The sequence below is a fragment of the Larus michahellis genome, chromosome 7 (assembly GCF_964199755.1).
Source record: "Larus michahellis chromosome 7, bLarMic1.1, whole genome shotgun sequence".
Classification (NCBI taxonomy): Eukaryota; Metazoa; Chordata; class Aves; order Charadriiformes; family Laridae; genus Larus; species Larus michahellis.
This window is the reverse complement of record NC_133902.1, coordinates 44,339,620-44,359,600: the sequence shown is the minus strand read 5'-3', so window position 1 is coordinate 44,359,600 and position 19,981 is coordinate 44,339,620. Positions and strand designations below refer to the sequence as shown.

Here is a 19,981-nt window from a genome sequence, read left to right as displayed (position 1 = left end):
AGTGGAAAGGTTTGTTATAGTTCTTTCTTGCGGGGAAGTTTATTAATTCCAGACTGAACATGTCTCCCACACAGGAGAACACTCACCTTTCTAATGTTCCATTTCACTGAGTGATGCATTTCACCATCATTATGTATAAGCTTCTCCTCTTTATGAATATTCAGACTCCAGCAAAGTTAAAGAGGAAATTTGCAACAGTATAAAATAATTGTTTCCAAGTTTATGCTCAAATCCTATAGAGAACAGTTGTGGGATATAATAAAAGCAATTTAGATTGAATCAAATCACTTGCATTTCACATCAAATCTACAGTACACACGTATCATATAAGCTCACAGTCCAACATGAAGAGAAATTCCACAAGTTTCAAGCCTGTTCGTGTTAAACCTTTTTTTACAGAAATATGTTAAGAATGGAGAAACAATCTCTTAGCAAACTAAATTTCACTTAAATGCAATGGGTGAAGCTTCTAGAGTTAGTTATCTAACAGGTGCATTTTCTTCCAGGAGTTCTCTTGCTCTGTACCCTAAACTAATATTTACAATAATCAAAACACACTTTGCACAACAGTTTTGAAAAAATCTGATTTTATCTCTGTACAACTTTCTCACAACCACAGAAATGACCACTCAGTTACTAAGGAAAGAGAATATATCAGAAGGAGAAAGCATTTTGTCTCCAACTGTCCTCCCTCACAAAACTGGCATTCAGATTTTCATGAAAAAGCAATCAACATGTTCCTATGTAAGTTTCCATATTTTAATGAAAGACACAAAAGTCAAACATCTTTGCAGAGAACAAACAACTGGCAGAGACTCTTACATTCAATCCAAAATGAAGTATTAATGAGGTTGCTTCTATAGCAGCAACCTGATTCCACACATTTCAGTTGTTACAGCAAACACGGTCATCACTTATTTTTTATACTTTGATTAAAGTTATCAGACATGGGAACACTTGCCTTAAAGTGAATAGTGACAAATATAGCCTTGTGATATACCACAAGATTTTTTTTTTTTTTTTTAAACGGAATATCTGTATCGACCACAAAAATCACACCTATTTTAGAGACACTGATGAGCAAAATTGCGTTAACATTGTAAGACAACACAGTATGGCTAGAAAGTGTTTTAACTGGTAAATGGAGGATTCCAAGTTTCTCCTTTAACAGTACAGCATACCATAGAAAGCACTGCAATATACACTATAGCTTTTGCTTCAAGATCTTGCATATTAAATTGTTGAATCTATACCATTTTCCATCACTGAATGTAAAAGCTTATTATCTGATTATTCTATTATAAAATTTAAGTTGCAGCCAGCTTAACTCCACTATGTAGTCATACCTGCAAACAATTCAAGACATTCCTAATATGATATGCCATGTTAGTTTCAAATATTAATAACAGCATTCTGCCTTATTTTTAATTCTTTTCAGAGAAATACCTACTCAGTCTTTAAAATCAGTGTGTGGCTGAACAGCAATAGTATACAGCTAACAGCTACCTCAAGGGTTACGTTACTGATGCGACCAATAATAACAAGAGAGATTTAAATTACCTTCTCCCCAAATTCATCGAGAATAGAAGGATTCCACAACATCCCCTCTCTGCCCCTTCACTTCAAAATAAGTAATTTTTTTTTATTCACTTCTGGAATTCTTCCTTACTTAATGCCTGTGCAAATGGAGATTTTGTCTTTTATACTTTCTTTTCCCAAGAGATTGAATGTTTTCAGGGCAGTGAGTGTTTTCAGAGAAGAAATTTACCTTGTACAGCCTTTCAAGTTTTAAGTATAAACCAACAAAAAGTCAAGGCACTCAAGGTAGTTACGTATGAGCAAAAAAATGGTATTACTTAGAACAGTAAGCGCGAATCACAAAGTGAGATTATCAGCAAGCGTGCAACTGGGAATAAGGTGAAATCTCATTGTTTTACAGCTTTGGCTTGAACTTGCCAGAAAGAAGGCTTTTAAGCATTTCATAATTTTTTCCTTCTGGTGGCGAGGGCCATCTGTCATGATCTGAGGAAAACGAATAAAACAACATACTTAGCTGATTGTGCAACTAGGCATTTTACTTTTGTATCCTCCCATTGCCCAACTTCAAACATGTGAATGGCATTACTCTGTAGCCCATTTCTTACCGGGTATTTCTAGGGTATGGCTATATAAACTTTGGCCACCATCCACGACCAGGGTTATCCCAGTTATGAAAGAAGCAGCTGGAGATAGCAAGAAACACACTGCAGGAGAGATCTAACAAAAGAATGACAATTTTAATCTTTCTTAAACTGCTGGGAATTGTTCATGTCAAAGATGCTTGTAAAAACTTTTATAAGACATAGCAATGTTTTCTACTCAGTAATGAAAACCGTAACAGTCTTAAAGCCATCTTTCTGGCCACAAACATCAAGTACATAACAGCTGAAAACCAGTAAGCTCTCAGAGATCAGCATCAGATGCTAAAAATCCAACAAAAAAGTTGACCAGTTTATCAAAGATGCACATTCGTGGTGGAAGAGAGCTAAGTAATTTTAAGAGACTTTTTTTTCCACATTAATATTCATTCAGTCAGTCCTCCCTGCTGGAAGTCAACCTTTTCAGAACTAATGTCTACTATGAAAGTACTGTACTGTACTTCAGCTGTAAGAGGCATCTAAATTACATTTTCAGTGTAACAGTGACTACTGGTTAAGTCTCCCCCTTGGCATTAATACACATAGCTACAAGCTGTTTTCTTTTTTAATATTTCACCACAGTGCAAAATTAAGTCTTTATTTTTTGCCAAATAATAAAGTAGCCTTAAAATAGAGACACAGAAGTAGAAATATCACAAATGTTCTCAAATACATTACCTCCTCAGGAACTGCTGACCTCTTGGCAGGAACCTTTGGTATGCTCTTTAACCACATCATTATACCTTGTTCTCCATAGTTTGCAACAGCAGTTTCTGAAAATACTAGACCCTATTTTAAAACAGCATAGTGAAAATTAAGTTCTCTTGCATAGGTTTAAACTGTGATCATTGTAAAATAGTGAAGTTGTCATTACTGGCATTTTCTGTGGGATTAAACTGTCTAAACAGCACTTGAATACAAGTTTTTAAACTTAATGGAATAGTATAATTTTTACAAGTTAATTTGGCTGCTAGCCACATCTCTATTCAAGTGAAATAATTCAAATTATTCCAATTCTCCACTGTCACTTCAATAACTATGAAGTGAAGAGTATAAAGAAGAAACTCAAAGACTGTTTTGAAATTACAAGCATTTCATATTAACTTAAAGCAGAAAACTACAAAGCCCCGAGAACAAGTTCTCAACAGTTTCTTGTAATCTGTAAAAACAGCAGATTGATTTTATTGTGAATTATGGAAGCAGACAGATTTCATAGTCAGAATTCAGAGTGTCCCTACTTAGCTGCTATAGAAATAGAAAAAGATGACTGTCTTTGCTCTGGTGATTATACAATCCAGTTTAGACTTGAGAGGGAAGATGAAAGCTACAGCAATGGGAACACAGGGTTACATAGATCAGTTACTACAGAACCTTTGTGACTCAAGTTTAAGTAAAATAACGTTTGAATTCATCCATGGAGCACATGCCAAGATTTCTCTTCTAAGATACCTGTGAAATGTGAGTGACTATATTTTGGGAGCTAGGGAAGTAACTCATACGTGAAACTATTTTTTTTAGAATGCATGTTTCCCTCTCTATGTGCCCATTCCCTACATGTCACTCTGCTCCTATAAAGCAGTAACAGTTCTGTATGGTTACCACAGACCTAGTGTGTCCATAAAGGCGACAGAAGGATAGAAAGTATTACTGTAACTACAGCATGGATTTTTGTTACCAGCATAGTAACAAAGCTAGCAAATACTTCTGAAAGATGAAAACTACCAGTGTTTGCTTGTCAGAAACTTCTTTTGACATATGCTATAAAGTATAATTAGTATGATTCATTAGGTAATTAGCATGCCTGAAAAATATATTCACATAATAATGCTGTCTTAATTGCTTACTTCCCCAAGACTTGATAAATCAGAAAAAACAAACAAACAGAAAAAAACAAGCCAGCAGATCTTAATATTTGACAAGCCTCCAGATGAGTTGGGCCTCACAGAGGCTACGTAAGAGCCACTACCTGAATGATCATCACACACCTGCCGTTAAAAGATTCTGTGCTACACCAAAGAAGGCGAGCCAGATCTCTTAGGACAAGAGGCACAACAGGATATACATACTACAAAGACAGTACAAAGATCTTCCTAGTGACCAGTTAAACAAATCTGACACAGCTATGTGTAAGATAAGATAAATTCTGAATGTAGAAGTAGCTGGGCAAAGCTTACCTTTCCTCTTTTGTTTTAAGGGAGTAAATGTGCAAAATAAGGTTAAGAGTGAAGATTACACAAATCGCAACAGATCACACAATCTCAAATGTCAGAGCTAGGGCTTTTATGTAACCTCTGTATCTGCAACACCACGGCACTAGAAAATTTAGCTGCTCTTTCCATACAGCTACTTAAAACAACTGCTACCCACTACCTACTTCCTCAGAAATGTGGCAGGCATATTTTAGCTGGCCTGTATAGTGGTTTCCTGTCTGCATATATTTGATAAGAAACAAATCAAAATACATGCTTTTACATATAATTTCTTTGAGAGAAGGTCCACTCCAAATACAGTCTTTTTATGCCTAAAACTAATCTGAGTAAAAGACAAAGCAAAACACATTATGTGACACATTCAGAGATTTTCAAAATAACTTTGTAAACACAGGTGGAAACCATCAGCATACCTGTACCTCAAATAGAAAAAGTTTTGTGAACTCAGAAATAACGTAATCATAAAATCACTGAATGCTTTGTGTTTCAGTTATGTCAAGGGTTTGTAAGACAGGTCACCAAGTCCTCCCAGGAATCATTTCATTAAGCTAGAAAAAACCCCGAGAGTGCCAAGTCAAAGCAGAAAGCAGAAGCCATTTTATCCCACATCTCTGGATTGTCATCCAAACAGTACCAAACACTCTCAAATGACCTGAAGAATGCAGATGAGAAAATTGTAAATAAATACATACATAAATAATCCACAAACAGTTACAGGCTATAGATTTTAAAATCCCTTTTCGTCTGAAAGTTTTAACTACGAACACGTATGATTGCTAAGTTTAATCAGGTTATTTGCGATTACTTACAGGAGCAACGCTGTTGATTCTTACTCCGCTGTGGGCCCATTCTAAAGCTAAAGTCTTGGTTAGGTTATTCACTGCAGCTCTTGCAGCTCCTGTATGCCTATTGAGAAAAGAAGGCAAAAAAAGCATCTGTTCCCTCAGCTAACAGTGCCCAATGTTAATTCTACTGCAGCCTCACTAGGGTAGTCAGAGTAGCTTTCTATGGCTGGATCAGCCATCTGAGAGAGAGAGATTTTCTAGCTTAAGTTTCACCATAGCTTCACAGTTTAAACAAGCTATGCTACAATTTCCTGTCATATATGGAAATACTTATCACCTCTTCCCCAACATGACATCAGGTCAGCTACATTCTACTACAGAAACAGGCTTATAAAATGAAAAAACAAAAAAAAAAAAAAAAAAAAAGGAGGCAAAGTTCAAACTGTGTAAAACTATGAAATGTAGGCTGCACAGGTAAAGCAACACTTGGAAAGACAGTGGTCTGAAAAATAGTTTAGGTCTTCTGACAAACATGATTAAAATAAGCCACTATTTGAAAATTACTATAGGTGGATGGAGATAGAGACGACCGTAGGCAGAGCAATCTCATTCACCTTGCTGCTATAGGAAACAAATCTGAAATGATTACAAGCTTGAACAAATGCAGACAAAATTACTGCAGTGATGAATAGTGGACAGCGGGACTCAGAGAAAACTATTAGAGTTTAGCTCCTTTAGCCTAGCAAAACAGACTTAGAGGAGATAGATACAATAGCTTCTCAAATACCAGGAAAGGAATAAGAAAAACTTAAGAAAAGCCAACTTATTCATATGTTTAGGCCAGAAATAAAGAACCTCCAGGCACACTATGAGCAAACAAATTGACTAGTTTTATGTTCAAAATTAATACTTATGCAAAATTGCATAAGGTGATCGTTGGTATGAGTGGTGTCTGGACTTGTAAAGGCAAGTCTTTTTCAATAGTGCATTTCTAAAACAAGTATCAATTCAACAGGAATTTATTTTGAAAGTAGTTTTGTCTATCCATCTACATCCACACACAACAGTGATTTGGGAAACTTTTTTCCACTGTTATTCAGGATTAGTTTTTTTTATCTCTTGGTTCAACCCTCAAATACAGCTTCAGTCTATTTGCTGTGACGATTCAACCAGACTTAATCAGAATGGAGAAACTCAAATAACTGTAGTTTCAGCACCACCCTGTGGATCTTTAAATTTATTTTGTACTGCCAAGAACAAGCTGGTGAGAAAATATTCTGCTCTTCCTTAAAAATTTTAAATTTTGAAAACTTTCAACCCTTAATCAGGACAAAGAGAGGTAACGTAACATTTGCTCAAATTATATTTTTATATTTTCTTCAATAGAAATTCAAAGTTAAAAAAAAAGAAAAGGTAGTTTCAAAGAAGAAATTCAGATTTTTTTCAATTAAGAAACTGTCAAAATGCAGCATTTTGACAACTTCAAAATCTTCTTTGAAAAGAAAATAACAGAAGCAATTCATTTTCTGAGCATTATTTCTCTTTCAACAAATTGAAACTTTTCCACCAAAAAAGTTCCAAATCAGAAGACTCCTGCTTACCTCCATTTTGAGGGTAAAGAAATTTGAGCAAATATAGTACACATATGAGTAAGGAGATGATGCTGCATTTTCATGCAGACAGCTGTGATCATTTGCGTCAGCATATAAGAACTACAAACATGATAATATGTTTGTACCCATGAGCTTTCTCCCAATCAAGAAAGGAGCAGAGCAAATAGAACCAATTCTCTGCATTAGAGACCTTCTCCGAGAAAGATGGCTACAAAGCGAGAGCAAAAAGGAAAATGGGAAAGGCAGACATTATGTGATCCAAAGGACAAAGCCAAAACCTGGTAACATACTAGAATGTTCCTCCTACTCCCAGTCCAACTCCCATAACTCATTACACCATCAAAACCTGTAAACTGACAGTAGAAGAAGAAAACAACAGGTGCCAAGCTCGTGCAAACCCTCCAGAAATTTGGACAGAGAACAGGTAGAGGTTACATTTCATTTTCCAATGAAAGCTTCACTGGCAAGTTTTGCTTCATAGTTTCTTACAAACAAGTTGACAGAGACCAGAGATATCATTAACTCTCATTTAGTCTCTACTGAATTAAGAGATACCTACAAGTACAGCCAAGTGATACTTCGCTCTCTCTTGACCTAACTACTCTATTTCTATACTCCGCTGCTGTCCACTGCATGCCTTTCTAAAATGGAGTATTTAGGAGCAATTAGTACTTCTAGGGGAAAAATATAGGAAAACGTAGAAATAAAATATATATTACGACATTCCAGGAAACCCATTTCTCACGGCAGCAGTAATGTTGACAATGACTCCTCCATGTTCCTGCATCCAGGCATTGTACACTGTATGAAGGAGGAAGATAACCTATAAATATCAGAAGAAATGCATACAAATGAACTTGCCAACTGGAAGTCAAATTTGGAGTCTTGCCTCCAATTACACTACATATTTCCTGTGCAGATTTAGATAAACAATCTGCTCTTTGTACCATATCCTCACCACTGGATTGGTGAGATAACAGCTGTGATCCAGGTAAGGCTCAATGTTTGTTCAGAAGCCTTTTGGTGGAAACCAAGACTTCATGCTGCCACGTAAATGACTTTCATTTCCACATGGCCAATGCTATCTGAGAATCATGTATGATACTTTAAATTTACATCCCTGATGGGAGAGAAGTCTTTTCCTGTGTTACACACAGTGAATACATGCCACAGAAGTTAAGTGGTTTTCCTACAGTCTTTTAAGTGAGTGTTCAAGCCAACTGACTCCCCAAACCTGGCCTTATTCAGAAGGTCACACTTGCCTAAATATATGTTTGCATATATAAACAAATGTAATGTTCAGTTTTATGTAAAGCTTTGGATGAGATTCATGAAAACAAATATCCACTGTTAGATAAGTGTGTGAAAAAAGAAGGTAGGGAGACTTTACATTCCTTGTCTTCTGGTATTGCTGTGAAAAACGAAACAAACAAAAAAAGCTGAATGTTCAGTCTCTACCTGCTTTGCAGCAGTAGAAGGTCCCTGTCAGATTCGTGTCTATCACAGCATTCCAGCCTTTTGCACGGATGGCTTCAGAAGGACTTGCGAATTGGCCCCCTCCATTATTCACCAGGAAGTCAATCTTCCCATGCAGACTCAGTGTAGACTTCACCAAAGCTTCTACCTGAAACAGTATTTGTTAGTACCCTGGATTAAGCTCTATACCCACTTTCATTCTTAGTATTTTCTCTCTAGTATTGTTTTCACACACAAAGAGGAGGTACCAGCCTTCAGAGAGGCTGGAAGATCGGTATGACAGGTTTAGTCAGCCAAGAAGGATTGGGCTGAGCCCATGTTTACTTAGGAAATCTCCCTGGTATAACGTAGGTGCTACATAAAATACCAGCACTGAAAGAAGAAGGGGATCTACGCTGCTGAAGATCTGTAAAAGCAAAAACACACAAAAGCCTGCTACTTAAGGCCTATGAAGAATCCCCTGACATTTTTCACAAGGGTGGGGGTGTTCACATCAAATGCTGGAAGAGTTCCATATAAGGCAGCTACTGTTTTTTTTCATCTGACCCATATACCTGAGCATTTTAAATAGAAAACATAAGTCATCTTGTGAAGTTTTAACATTCTTATCTTGAAGTTTTTCACACTCACTAAAGCTCTGACATATGAGTTGGAAACAGCCAATCTTCTTAGTTAGTTTGTTACCCTACAAAACATGAACTCTAAAAAGTGCTGGAAATACTGCAAGTTGTCTTCTTTAGCAAAAGAAAGGTGAATATTTGACTAAGCAGGTACCTTTTGTCTACAAGCAGGATGAATACCTACAATTAAGAGCAATGTCTAGCACTATTTACCTTTGGGTACTCTGAAAAGGTATTAACAGTAAATACCAACAGACATTTTATTCACTCACTCAAGGAGTTGTCAGTGCAGAAAAGGAGCTGCTTAAGTTCATATGGAAGAAAAGAGATTTTGAGAATCTAAACCTAGCTCTAACACTGACCTAGTCTGAGCTACAAGCTGTAAACCTAAACCTTTTTAATTGTCTTCTGTTTTGGAAGTACAGCAGTTTCACTACACGCTCACACTAAACACAAGAGAACTTCTGGAGGGGAATGTATTTCAAAGCATTCAAAGATTTCACAGATATCAAAACTGATGTATTTTTCCTGTTACAAGATACTACTAAGAACTCTATAGCAACTGCTTAATAATTTAACCTTTATCTCAAGCAATAGGGGAAATGGGACAACATGACTGTTTCCTTCTTCCATTACCTATCATAACTAGATACCATGCATCAGTTACTCCTACTCAAGCACATGTAAAAAGTTAATCTAGCATCTGCGGTCAAAGAGAACGCAGACCAAAAAAATACCAAAAAACAAACAGCAGGAGTGATGCTGCTGCTGAAACAGATTTGACTAGGGGAAGGATATCAATCAGCCTTCCTCTGTACCGTTAGCAGTAGAAAACATCAGAAATAGAAGAGTAAACAATGCACGATCTGTGTCTCACCAGGAGTGTCACCAACACAGTTTCATAAAAAGCTCCCTTACAGCTAACAGCTAGCTAACTGCTAACAGTTCAGGATGATTTGACAGGATAGTATGGATCCTGTAAGGATGTACCTCTCTGAAGAAGAAAACCTAAACAAACTTATAATGACTGAAGCCTGACTGAAAAACTAATGCCTGCTGGGGAAAAAAAGCCTTAAGAAAATAATTTTGATACCTAAATCACCATCTTTAAGTTCTGAATGGCATCTTATTCCTCACATCAGCCATTGCAGGTTGTGGGATCTGAGGAAAAAAAACACCAAAACCCCAAAACATCTGTGAGAGCAGTCCTAAACCCGTAAATTGTGAGAACGACCTTGCCACAAAGACTTCTAGGTTTGCTCACAACCAGAGAAAATTAAGTTATGTCTTGCTAGGCAGCAAAAGTTATACTTTGCTCAGCAATATCAAACTCTTCTCCCTGTCAGCCTGAGAATCTTGCTTTGGATATTCTCCATAAGTCACTGAAGTATGGGTTCATTTATGGATGAGAAACTGTTTCAGTACAAGGAATGTTTGAACAGACTAAGGCTATTCAGGCTAGGGGGGGGGAAAAAAAGAGAAAGACAGAGAAAAGGGAAAATGCTAAGAATGATTAAAAAAAAAAAAGACAAATTAACAGAAGAAAAATCTACTGAGAAGAGACATTACAAGCAAGTTTTCAATAGAGGGACAAAACCTGCTATGACATATCAATTCAAAATGGTTCACATGTTGTATCTTAAGAAACTCTGTTGTTGTTCTTACTTGTCGCAACATATTCTCAGGGCAATTAAAAAAAAACCACAAATGCATATCAGTTCTGCTTTCTGAAAGCCAGCAAAGGCTGGGAAGCTCTCCAGTGACAGCTCAGATGGGTCCAACTGTAGCAATCTTCACAATGTCTTCCGTATTGTAGAGAAAGCATCGTTGCAGTACTTCTCCCAATTACAGTAAACATGGTGACAGCAGCCACCAGCACAGTGAGAAAGAGGATCTGGTAGAACACATTTAAATCACAGTGAGAACTAAAGAAGATTCCTTTCTATTCCTAACTATTCAAAACCCACACAGAAAGAACTTCATAAAAAGCTACTAAAGACTATCTCTGGAAGCAAAATAAAACTGCAGAAGCTATAGTTAACAGTTTAGGACATTCTTCTGAAAAAGACTGAAGAGAACAAAAATCGGGCACTTTAGATATAACCAGAAGACGCGAGCTCTTCAATAAGGACCTTTTTTGTGTGACTGCAACTGAAAAGTATTACGCAGTAGCACACTTCACAGATAACTGAGATGATAGCACTCACTGACATAGAAAAGGGACAAATGTCCACATGCATTCACAGGTCACCTTGAACTTGAGTAAAACTCAACAGGCAAACTACCGACTACAGAGTGTTAGAGATTTACTATTTGGGGGCTAGAACTAGTAGACATTCTTGCACAGTGATAACAGGTATCTTTACTTTGTGTCATTGCTGTGTTATTTTAAAGTACGACAACAGAAATCTCTTATCCACAGCTCCCCACCAAGCCACACTCTTCCACTACAGGCTTCACGCACAGAGGCATTTTTATAAACCAATTGAGACTATACTAAGCTATAAAGTTTGTTGGAAAAGAAAAGCTGCTAGTGAACTCAGACATAAGGTAAGTGCTAAATAGTACTGTATTGAGTCTGTCTCAAGGACTCTCATTTGTCAGACACCTAAGTGATAGGTTTTACCCTCGGGGTCTGGTCCAGCAGCAGTTATTGTTGCTGGAGCTCTAGTATGGAAAGGGGACACTGTGTGCAGAATTCTGAATTGCTGGTTTCAAGAAGAGCAGTGGCCTACTAGAAGCAGAAGGTTTTATCTCCCACTTACCTAGATACCTCTTCTATTTATCTAGATACCAGTTAAAGAAATGTTTGTTCAGAGCATACAGCGCAAAGGCTTTACAAGGGTAAAAAGTTCCTCATGTCTTTCTTTCCCTGTTAATAGACTTGCTGTAGCTCAACATTTAAGACACACAAACACATGCTTCCCCTTCCCAACACCTACAAAGCCAAAAAAACCCCAAACTCTTTTCACAATGGAAGAAGGATTGGGTCTCTCTCCTCCGCTCTGCCCACCATTACATTGAGGCACTGAAATTAATGAATTAGATCCTTGGATTTTAGAAAAAGAGCTTGGTTTGAAAAGACACACACACACAGAGCTGTCTGGCCTGCATCTCAGCAAGAGGAAACCGACCTGCTCTTGTTATATTCAACACATTACGTGGGCAGTGTTAGAAAATATCCAAATAATTAAAATCACTTCAGCTTCGTAATCACTAAGAAGCAATATTGATCACTATATACACTCCAGACCGCAGGTGCATAATCACTGCTTCAGGATAAGGGCCCATAAAGACAGAACATAGAAACCTTGGGTGCTCTTACCAGCATCCCAGAACCCTCTACTCTTCCATCTTTAAAAACAAAACCAGGTTTGCTACCCTTTACAAAACACTCAATGGAAAACTAGCCAAAAGCAGCAACAGCAAACTTGTGACAGAAATAAGCTTGACAGGTTATGCAGTGGTTGAAAATCCTCCACGAAGCAAGATTATTTCTTGCACATGAAATGAAAAGTAAGCTTTGCTAGAAAGCAAGAAGGCCTCTGAGGATGAAGATTAAGAGACTTAAAAATGTGAATTCATTAAGCTATTCCCATGATATCTGCCATCAAGCTTCTGCAGCAATTAATTCAATGCACCTTCTTTGACTCTTCCTAAGCCAGAAAGAGCTGTAACAGACATATTGCACTATATGATGAGGGATGAGTCTTCTAATGCTCGAGTTTCACAAATCCAAACTAGGGCACACAAGAAGAATGAGCTATGTCATCTTCAAAACAGGTCAGTTACTTTAAGATATGCAATAGGAGGCAAAAAAAAAAAAATCATCTGGCAATTTTGAAAGCACTTTCATCTTTCTTACATCTCCTTTATTCAAAGTCCCTCCCTCCAGTTTGCCTGATTATAAAATTAAAACCAGGACAAAATTCATAGGGGCCTTTAGAGAAATGCAGAACAACTGGCAGAGACAGAGGGATGAAAAAAAAACACAACATCATGCTACAGTAAGAACAGATGTCTTGTTCCTACAGGTGATCATGGTGTCTTCCTTTAAGAGAAAGATTTATTCTTAGAAAGGTTTCAGTGAGATGTCAAAGAGAAGGATACACTAAATGAATTATGTAGTTCTTCAGGAAGCTTCCTGGGCTTTATAGCTTGTGATGGATCAGTTCTGACATCTACGCAGGATTGAACTCCTAAGATTTTTCCCTCGTTGAAACATTTATAAGGTCTTTCTCCTTCATACATTCTTTGGTACCTGGTATAAGAGTTGAGAAAGAGGATGTAATGACTCACAGGGAATACTTGTAGAGGCTGTCCTCTCTACTCAACAACGTGCTTCCGTGAATACTCTGAGGTAAATACTCTTCACTCATACTAAGCTGAAACCAGACAATGAGTTGTAAAGCTATTAATGAGTAGCATACAGAGCCAACACAGTTGTACAAGTCCTGTTTCTTTCGGGAGGGAAGCCAAAGGTTTAAATGCCCTCTCACCCCATCTTTCACTATAAACAGAAGCTGCTTCTGTGCTTGTGAAAATGCTGAAGTGAGTTATATTGCTGTGTTGCCTCTATTCAAGATTTACCTCACAGGCTAGAAAAATCCTTCACCACATCTTTTACTGATCCGTGTTCCTAAGACTCCAAGTCCCAGGCACTAAATTTTAGGTTAAGAATGGAATAGGTCTTGAAAATGGATGTATGATGCTCTTTGAATAGAAGTAAAAGCCCAAAGGTACTTTTCCTCTAGTCGTCACAAGGCAATCAAGTGCAAATTAGAATAAAGTATCCACTATTGCCGCTCTTAGCAAATATAATAAATAAGCAATGGTGAGCAGTGGGTTGTCGAAAATCTGCCACATCCCTCAGTTCCAAGTTCTGACTGTTTTTAGCAGCTTAAGTTACCAATTGTTAATTTGAGTTTACCTAGCTTCAACTTACAAACACTAAGCACCTAAGTGTAAGGAAGTGCTATCCTCACTACAACTTTAAAAGCTGAAAACGTGATCCACACATTTCTGGTCCAACAGTAATTTTAGAAATCAAGTAACAAGTGGCAAGGATTTAACAATCTTTGAGAATCTCAGCATTAAAGAACTAATGGAGGAGGACAGAGTGAGAAAAACAAGAGCTAAAGAACAAAAATCACAGGATGTCTCTAACTGGAAAAAATATGTGGTCTTGGAGATGGGCATCTGGAATGGATAAGTATTTGTTTAGCGCGTACACTTAAGTCCTTATGTTAACATGCAACAGAAATTGCACTCCTTATTTAAAACTTCCAGAAAAGGGTTACAAAAGTTTCATAATTACTTTTTTCTAAATAGGATTTCAACAGAAAGAAGGAAGAGTAGCTGGAGAAATAAAGTGAGTCAAACTGTAAGACTGAGTCAATGCCTGAAAAATTCACGACTAGAGTTTCATCTACCGTATTCCTGTGAACCCTCTCTTCAACAGATATGGATATGAAATGACAATGGTTTATGAGAACTTCCAGTGGCAGGAGACACCTGATAGAGGCTTCTCCAATATCATATGAAAAGTTCTAAGAAAGTTCTGGTCTGTCTGTAAATGAGTAGAGCTTAAAACTACACTGCAAACAAGACAATTCTATGATGAAACTGCAGGGTAATAGCGAAGACAGAAGTTTCTCCAAGTATCAGCATGGCTGCCAGTAACACAGAATAATGCCTAAACACTTTACACAGCACTATAAAAAAGGCTTTAAAAGCACCTTTAAGCTTCCAAAGCCATCTAAGACTGTTTTGTCAAATATGTATTTAGCCACACTTAATAAACAGGAAACAGAGAAGTAATGGTAGTTTGTTTAATGGAGATTACCTCATTTCACCACCCAAGCCCTATACCATCTCATACAACACTGCAGCTCCCACTAAATCATTTTCAAACTGATGCAGAAATAAGATTCACCTGCAGAAGGTTATTAAGCATGCCGGAGTACTTTCTGCAAGAACAGTGATGTGAAAGAAGTTTTAACCCTTTTCTCTCTTTCTACCTCTTTTCTTTCCTGGAGCTTTAATCATGTAAGTTGCCCTCTGACATCTGTCATAACCTATTATATCGCACTGTTGATGCGAGTAAATACAAACCTAAAATTCACTGGTAGGTGAAGTGACACACTGCACAGCCCCAGGGTTCATATCCTTCAGGAGAGAAAGTCTAAGTATATCACTATAAATATTTTATGGCATGCACTGTACCACAAGGGAAGAATTTTACTTTTTATTTGCTTTATGGTTGTATATTAGGATATTTCCAGAATCTACATAGCTACTGAAGGTCATTAATATTTCTTTAAGTTATGCTAGAATTTAACAGAGGTTGAAAGGTTAAGAAAAAAGTAGCAATCAGTGGTTACTGGAATATTTTCTAGCTGTCTTCAATAAGTTAAAATTTCAACCTGATGCTGTTTTTTTAAATGTTTAATTACACAGATTAAAAAATTAGGATGTGAATGCAGACTTCTGAAGAACGTAGATTAAATACTTTTGCTCTTGATCTTCCATTTTCTGTAACATGAAGAAAAAAGAAAAAACTCATCTGGGATAACAATAGAGTTTGTAATGAGGCACACCTCAAATTGTAAACACAATTTGAAACATGGCTAAAAATAGTAATATCTGTGGGGTTTTTTTTTTTGCTTGAATACAAGCAAAACCGACAACACAAGGCACTTGTGTCAAGTCACAAATGTTGAGATTCCATGCTATGACTTCCTGTTTGAAGGAACTATTCCAAGGTGTCCATCTTCACGAGTTAACTGCTGTCACAGAAATGTGACACAGAACCATGCTAAGTGGTCTCCGGCTCAGCTGGAACATGCCAGTTCCAGGGCCTGCTTCTCCCAGAAATATCTGAAATACGTATGCACGGTCAGAAAAATATTTGCAATTACAAATGCTTTCTTGCTTAGGTGGCTAACAAATGGTCTTCCCTTGGAAAGCATATCTTTATCTAGATCAATTTAACAGTGCTTTACTACCCCTGTCCCCTTGACCTAAAGCCACTTTTGAGGGGGCCAGAGAAGACCTTTGGAGAGCTGAGAATTTATATACACAATATGCTTTTGACATGCTAAGCCCCAGAACAACATCACTAGTCTTTACCTCATCTTCTTTGCGGATATTGCACTGTATGGGAGTCACTTTGGCAGGACTCATGGAAGAAAATGTATTGTTTAGTTCTTCTGCAGCAGCTTTTAATCGGTCAAATTTACGAGAGGCAATAACAACGCTGCAACCTGTAGAGACAAAATGAAACATCCTTCAGCTAACATAGTTAAAATTACAGTTATGCTATTTTTTTAATAACAACATGGAGATATCTTGTAGGATATGTGCTTATTAGTCACTGACTAGAAGATAAAGTGTTGAAGTTCTTGCAAGAGAGAGAAATGACTGATGTCAGATGCTCCTTAGCAACAAGATCCCACTGTGCTAGGAAAAGAGCAATCAACAAAAAGCCCACAAGATTCCCTCTCCTTCCTGCAGAAGGGAAGATAGCCTGTGAGTTGCAGAGTCAGCAAAGTAGCTTTCAGATATCACTTTTGCTGCCTCTGCTCACAGCTGCCTCATTTATCAATTATGTGATTTAAAGATGTTTCAGCAGGTCTTGATTAGAAAAAAATGCTTGCTCCTAAACCCACAAAAATAATCTTACTGTATGTCTGGCTGTAATTTTGACTAGTGGTGAGCAAATGTAATGCTCTGCTTTTTAACTCTACAGAGTCTGAAGGAAAGGATGATTGCCTCACGAAATTAATTCCTATCTGCAGACTACAGACAGCAGGAACAGAGGCTTCCCCATGGCACTACCACAAGCTGTAGAATCCTAGCTCAGAAAAGAGACGAAAAAAATAGGGAGGAGCTCAAGTCTTCTGTTTTGGGTTTTTTTTTTTTCATCATGTGGAGGCAGAAGGACTCATTCTACAGAGAAAAATAATACAGGTGCCAAATTAATGTCAAGTACTCATGCTACAACCAGTCTAGTTTCTTGTGTCACACCAGTGGACTCAGGACAGCTTTAAGGCTTCAGCAATTGCTACTACATGGACTAAAATAGACCACACCAAATTAATTCCTAGTGCAAATACAGTAGGCATGCAATTTCATATTATGGATAAGCAAATTATGAGCTTCCACGGCCAAGCAAGGAGGTCTTACTCCCAGTTCCTTCCTTCCATAATCTCAGCATCCCAGCAGAAGCCATCCCTTCCTCATACCAGCTCTGCAGCTCATCTGCTTTAACATAAACCAATTCAACACCCTCATCCAGAAAAAAAAAAAAAAAAAAAAAAGTTAACATGTTGCCAGGTGGTTGTTTTTTTTCCTTTGTTGCTATTTTACTGAGTGGAATTTGGCCTCTCATGTGATCAAACAAACACCAGAATCAACTCAAAATAACTAGTGTGAATAAAGAGCAGCAAGCTGTTCATTTGGCTCAGTCTGTCTTGTGAAACTACACATAAAACTAAAAAAAAAAATAAATAAAAAACAGAGGAGTTGAATTCTTCCAGAAGAAAGTGCTGCAACTACCTATCCCTAGGAATGGGAACTTCACCTTCAATCAGTGGCCATCTGAAAACAACACGTGTAAATATATTAGTCTCTGAGGTCTCCTGCTTTTTAAATTAAGAAATCCAGCCACTTGGACAACCATTTGACTAACAGAGAGTTCAAAAAATGGCACACACAATCGCCGATTAACACAAAATATTAAATTACAGTAGCAGAGTTATATTTATCAACTTAAGTGCTTATTAATAAACACACTAACATAAAGTAAGGTCCAGTAAAAGACTATATTTTTTGCTAAATACATTAATTGGGGGAGGGGAAGATTCCAACTCAGTGAAGAACAAGCTGTACTGTACAAGCGTACACTTCACTTTTTTTTTAACAAAGAGCGAACAGACCATTTCCTGATATGGTTGAAGGGAAAAGGGCACAAATTTCCAGATGAAAGGTTTAAATCTGTCCAGAAGGCTTCAAAGGAGACTGGTTATAAAAACAATGTACATTATGACTGGCATTATCTGTCACTGCTCCTGCACGTATTCTCTGTCTGGCCAGCCCAAAAAGTCTAAAGCACAAGGTATACTTGGACATAGTTCCCAGTAATGTTCTTGTCAGAAGTAGCCCAGCAAGTCTGCAGGTAAGGAAGATTACTCAGAACAGACTTAAGCCATAGCTCTTTCTTCATTTTCTCGCATGTGCTTTGTAGAGACTTGCAGCCTTGTTTTCTATTTAAGATAGAATCATAGAATTGCTGAGGTTGGAAGGGACCTTTAAGATCATCAAGTCCAACCTTTAACCTACCCTGACAAAAGCCACTTCTAAACCATGTCCCTAAGTGCCCCATCTACCCTTTTTTTAAACACCTCCAGGGATGGTGAATCCACCACCTCCCTGGGCAGCCTATTCCAATGTTTAATAACCCTTTCAGTGAAAAAATGTTTCCCAATATCCAATCTAAACCTGCCCTGACATAACTTGAACCCGTTTCCTCTCGTCCTATCACTTGTCACCAGGGAGAAGAGGTCAGCCCCCATCTCTCTGCAACCTCCTTTCAGGTAGCTGTAGAGGGTGATGAGGTCTCCCCTCAGCCTCCTCTTCTCCAAGTTAAACAACCCCAGCTCCCTCAGTCGTTCTTCATAAGGTTTGTCCTCCAGACCCCTCACCAGCTTTGTAGCCCTTCTCTGGACACGCTCCAACACCTCAATGTCCCTCTTGTAGCGAGGGGCCCAAAACTGAACGCAGTACTCGAGGTGGGGCCTCACCAGTGCTGAGTACAGGGGGATGATCACTTCCCTAGTCCGGCTCGCCACACTATTCCGGATACATGTTATGGACACACACTTTTGTCATTTGTATTTTGCTTGAGAAAAATCACGCAGATCAAATTGAGTACAGTTTTAAATTAACTGGGTAACATCATCAACCAGCAGCGTGATGGTGCTTAAAAGCACCTCTTTAAGGCACACATAAGGACACCTTAAAAAAATGCTTCGTCGCCCAGCAATAAAAGGTAGTGGAACTAGCCCCTGCTTCAGCTCCACAGAGCAAGTGGAAAGCTGGGGCGACAAAGGCCAGGAGAGGCAGAGCTGTCTCCCAGCACAGGGTCTTAACAAAGAAAGCTCTTTACTATGCAGTGAAACGGTGCACATTTCAACAGCACAAACCAGGAGGAGTGTGGTGCCCTGAGGCATAATGCTAGTGCTAGCATTTTGAAGACAGCGAACCCAGTCACGACAATAAACGTTATCCAAAACCAGCCTGATGCCGATGATCCCGAGCACTTATGTTGAAACCTGCGGAAAAGGTGTTGCAAGGTGGATGACTGCCTTTCACCCCACATTCTACCACTTCTCTGTAATCAGCATGGAAAGAAAACCCACAAAGCGCACGCTGAAGGAATATTTTAACTTCAGGACGTTTCTGTCATGAGCACAGAGAGAGAAGCACCATTTCTCTAAGCTCACTGTGGTTCAAAACCATGCTGTTCCGTGAGACCGACAACCCGATAAATCCTCCAGTTAAGCAAGACGAAAACTCACTTAAGAGGGAGCATGAGAGAAAGGGTCCGGCTTTAACATAACCTCCCTCTGACTGCTGCATTTAAAATAGCGCATCTTTTAAGTGCCAGCACGTCAAAAGACACATCAGCCTCACCTCGCTCTCCCCGCTATTCCCCGACTCCTGCCACAACGTCCCACCCGTGAACTCCTCACAGCCCCCGAGCGCTACCTTTTCCCAAACCGCCCCCTCCCCGAGCTCTCCCTGACCCGGCCCCTCAAACCCCATCCCCCGCCTTCACCTCACGCCCGGCCCTGCTCCCCGACACCCACCCTGCCCCCCTGCCCCACCGGAGTCTCCCTGCGGAGCTCCCCCCCCTCCGCCTCGCCCACCTAGCGCCAGCAAGTCGGCGGCGATGGCCTTGCCGATGCCGGTGCCGCCGCCGGTGACGATAGCCACCCGCCCGCGGAACAGCCCCGCCGCCAGCAGCCCGCGCGCCGCCGCCGCCATCTTCCCCCCCCTCCCCTCACACAGCGCCTCACACAACGGCCGCCCCCGCCA

General features: G+C 38.9%; 1 protein-coding gene across 1 annotated transcript; it reads right to left on the bottom strand.

The window, feature by feature from the left end:
- Positions 1–566: 566 nt before the first annotated feature.
- PECR (peroxisomal trans-2-enoyl-CoA reductase) lies at positions 567–19,980 on the bottom strand. The gene is made up of 8 exons (XM_074594385.1): positions 19,813–19,980; positions 16,013–16,146; positions 8,244–8,409; positions 7,505–7,586; positions 5,197–5,293; positions 2,856–2,966; positions 2,145–2,256; positions 567–2,022 (listed from the first exon to the last, which is right to left on the bottom strand). The coding sequence occupies exons 1-8, from the start codon at positions 19,928–19,930 to the stop codon at positions 1,934–1,936; spliced, it is 909 nt and encodes a 302-aa protein (XP_074450486.1). The 5' UTR covers positions 19,931–19,980; the 3' UTR covers positions 567–1,933.
- Between the last annotated feature and the right edge of the window lies 1 nt (position 19,981).